The following is a 3,127-nucleotide window of genomic DNA, read 5'->3' on the forward strand; positions in this document are numbered from 1 at the left end:
TTCCGATCCTAATTATATTTTGATTTGAAGTACAGAGCAATGTTGGACTTTCTTTAGTTCATTCTGAATATTGCATCCTTGTTAGTCCGTGAAATTTATCTCAAGACTAACTCTGTAAACTAAAGATGTATGGAGATTTTCCAAGCAGCAATACCACCATATGGAAAGGTGCATCGATGCCCGATTTTCACAGCTCAAAAGTAGGCACTTGAGCGGAAGCACCCCTAGCGGCCTGGTACAACATGCGCCGCGTTATACTCCGGTAAGGATCTTCTTCTCTCTTCCTCTTAAGATAAGACATTAAGTTCTCCACTTCCGATTTTGTGTGTAGATACAAATCGCTTGCTTGTTTCTTGTCCATCAGCAGATTGTTCAGACCTTTCATCTTGATTGGCTTGCCGAACAGGAAGTATAAGCGACCTGGTACCTTAGGGAGAACAACTGGGAGATGCAAGGCCTGATTCCCATCCTCTCCAATGACCGTATCTCTGAAATAAAAGTGTTCCTACTACAGCTGAGCATGGCTAGTGTTGAGCAAATAATTTAGCAATAGAAAATATTTGATTATTAACTCCCCTTTTCAAAGGAAACGAGTCAGGACGATAGATATCTGACCTTAGAGTTGGAAGATCTTCATTGAATGATTTTATCCAGTCTTTGAGATAAGGGATGTTCTTTTGATCGTTGTAATCCAGGACTATCTGCAGAAGGAAAGGAACAAAGAATTAGCAGAATAGGTTCTCTCTTGTTTTGGAAGGAGATATACGTGCAATGTGTACTTGCCCTAGAAAAAACCTGAATGTATGATAGTGATCACTAATTAAGGTGTCTGATATTACTCTGTTACAATAAATATAAAAAGATCATGAAAAATAATTTAAAAGTAGCAAACTGTGTCCTTGAGTTAATTCAATATACAAAGGCACGAAAAGAATACCTCTAAAATTTCATCTTCTCCGACACAGCCAAATGGTATGATAGTAACTCCAAAACGGGCTACCATTCTTACAAATTCTGGTTTATCTGGCCAAAAGCACTGGTAGCCTTCACCCTGTCCAGTTCAACTTAATTAGTAAATCTAGGGGACAGCTCCTATGCACGGTGGGAGCAAACATGAAATTCATTTGTACAAATGCAAAAAAAAAATATTTAGTTCACCTTCCGGTGTAGAACTTCCCGAGCACCGCCTGGATAGAGGAGAACAAATTCATTTCTCTCGAATAACTTATACATATTGATCGGACTGACTGAAACTCCCCCGTACATAGATACTACATCGAATAGGGATAACTCCTGTCGCAAAGCCCAATTATGTCCAACAAAAAATAGTGGGTTGGACAATATTCGGATAGTTTCTTTCTTCTCTTTCAAGAACTCTTGAACAAGTGAAGGCATCTCTATCCCTAAGAGTTGGTGACGACCCACAAACAAGACAGGACCTTTGTTAGGAACACCACCGAGTCCACGTACAATTTTTCCAGTCTCCAGAGTAGACAACAAGACTGGGCTCATTGATTGATTGAGCAATCTGAAGAAGAGTTCAGCTAATCAGTCCGCTATCCTGGACAAATACCATGTGATGGTAGAGTGGATCTTTCCTAAATTGAATACATACCTGAAATCTTGGGTTGATTTCTTGAACTCTGTAAATGTAGGTGGAAGGAAATCGGTCACGGCATCCCATTTTCTTCCACGGCGGTACATGTTGACCCCTTTTATGACAGTTAGCAGGTTGAAGTCACGCTCCTGTGTAAGGACACTAAACTGTGAAGATTATTGTAAAGGTCATACTGAAAGGTAAAGTAGTTCTTCTTGTTTGGCTGGAGAGTTAAGAATTAGCAACAACAGATCAAGTGAAAACGAAGAAGCCATTATCAAGCATTTATCATGAGTACGATATATAATGCGTACCATGAGTAGTGTATGACCCCGGTTCCTAAAGTATCTAACTTTGCAGTTTTTCAGCATCTTAAATAGTCGATCAGCTTCTCCACATGGCGGCAGATTCTGGTTGCCACTGAATCCAAATATATTAGTGTGAGAGCCCTATTTTTTTTATGCCCTAATAGGAATCAATTGAATGTGCAATGCCCTAATATAGAAAAGGAACCTTGCAAGAAGTAAAACTTCTGCTTTTAGTCATGAGACTAAAACGTATCCAAGCATGGATGAGACTAGCAAGTTTTAGTCCCACTACTTTTAGTCATGAGACTAAAACGTATCCAAGCACCCTCTTAGATCTTCAAACGTGCAATAATGTGTGGGAGATTTTGAGAAAGAATAATGTGGGAGTTGGAAGAAAGAAGGGAGGGAGAGAGGCTTACATGTGTAAATTGATTTTACCTCATTTATTCATCGTACCTATTAGTGGCGCCTGTAGCAAACAACACACCACTAATTAGCCAATTACTAGTGACGAGGAATCATGTGGGCACACCACTATTCAGTGGGTCCTAGAAACTCACCTAGCAACGGTTATTAATGGCGCTCAGAGAAACAGCACACGCCGCTATAGAGCTAAGCACTAGCGACGTCCATAAATAAAGTCAAACTACTAGTGAGTGGTGCCTACATGCGAGCCAGGCAGAAATTATTAGTGGTGTGTGTCCTAATTTGCACGCTGCTACTAATTTTTGTCGGGCCAGCTTTTGGGTGGAACTTACTGGTGGCGTGCACTACGGCCGACAGACCATTGATGAGTGATTATTAGTGTCATTCATCTTTCACCTGCACACCATTAATATTTTGTTCACTTACCAATGGGATGCTGCTTTAGTGGCGCACCACTAATATGGTAATTCTATAAGGGGTTCCTCCACCGGCGTGGCATTGACTATAGTAGATGTGTTTGGTTCCTTGAAGTGGGGTGTGTGAATTATAGTAGGCGACAATGTTAGTCTTCTTCGAAGTCATCGGATGAAGTTGACAATGCTAGAATCTAGTTGACATGGGGAAGAACCCCTACCGAAGTGCGAGTAAGCCTTGGTTTGGTCACTTGTGCCGATCCAGTCCGTCGCCCCTATATGCATCCCTATGTGCAAAGGTTCTCTCTCACATATTGGTATTCTCATGATTCCCCACTTTCTCTTGCACTTCCTTGTTAGCGGTAGAGCCGATTTTGGATGAC

The 3,127-nt window shown here is 41.1% G+C and overlaps 1 protein-coding gene across 1 annotated transcript; it reads right to left on the reverse strand.

Annotated features, from left to right (window-relative positions):
* Positions 1–187: 187 nt before the first annotated feature.
* Positions 188–2,136, reverse strand: LOC125531786 (phytyl ester synthase 1, chloroplastic-like; the record flags this gene model as incomplete). Its single annotated transcript, XM_048696052.1, has 7 exons — positions 188–488; positions 616–701; positions 938–1,051; positions 1,159–1,528; positions 1,616–1,746; positions 1,912–2,017; positions 2,111–2,136. Coding segments are annotated over 7 exons (1,134 nt in total), but the record flags the coding sequence as incomplete, so codon positions are not given.
* Positions 2,137–3,127: the final 991 nt, after the last annotated feature.

This window comes from Triticum urartu, unplaced genomic scaffold, assembly GCF_003073215.2.
Source record: "Triticum urartu cultivar G1812 unplaced genomic scaffold, Tu2.1 TuUngrouped_contig_8103, whole genome shotgun sequence".
In the NCBI taxonomy this organism is placed as follows: Eukaryota; Viridiplantae; Streptophyta; class Magnoliopsida; order Poales; family Poaceae; genus Triticum; species Triticum urartu.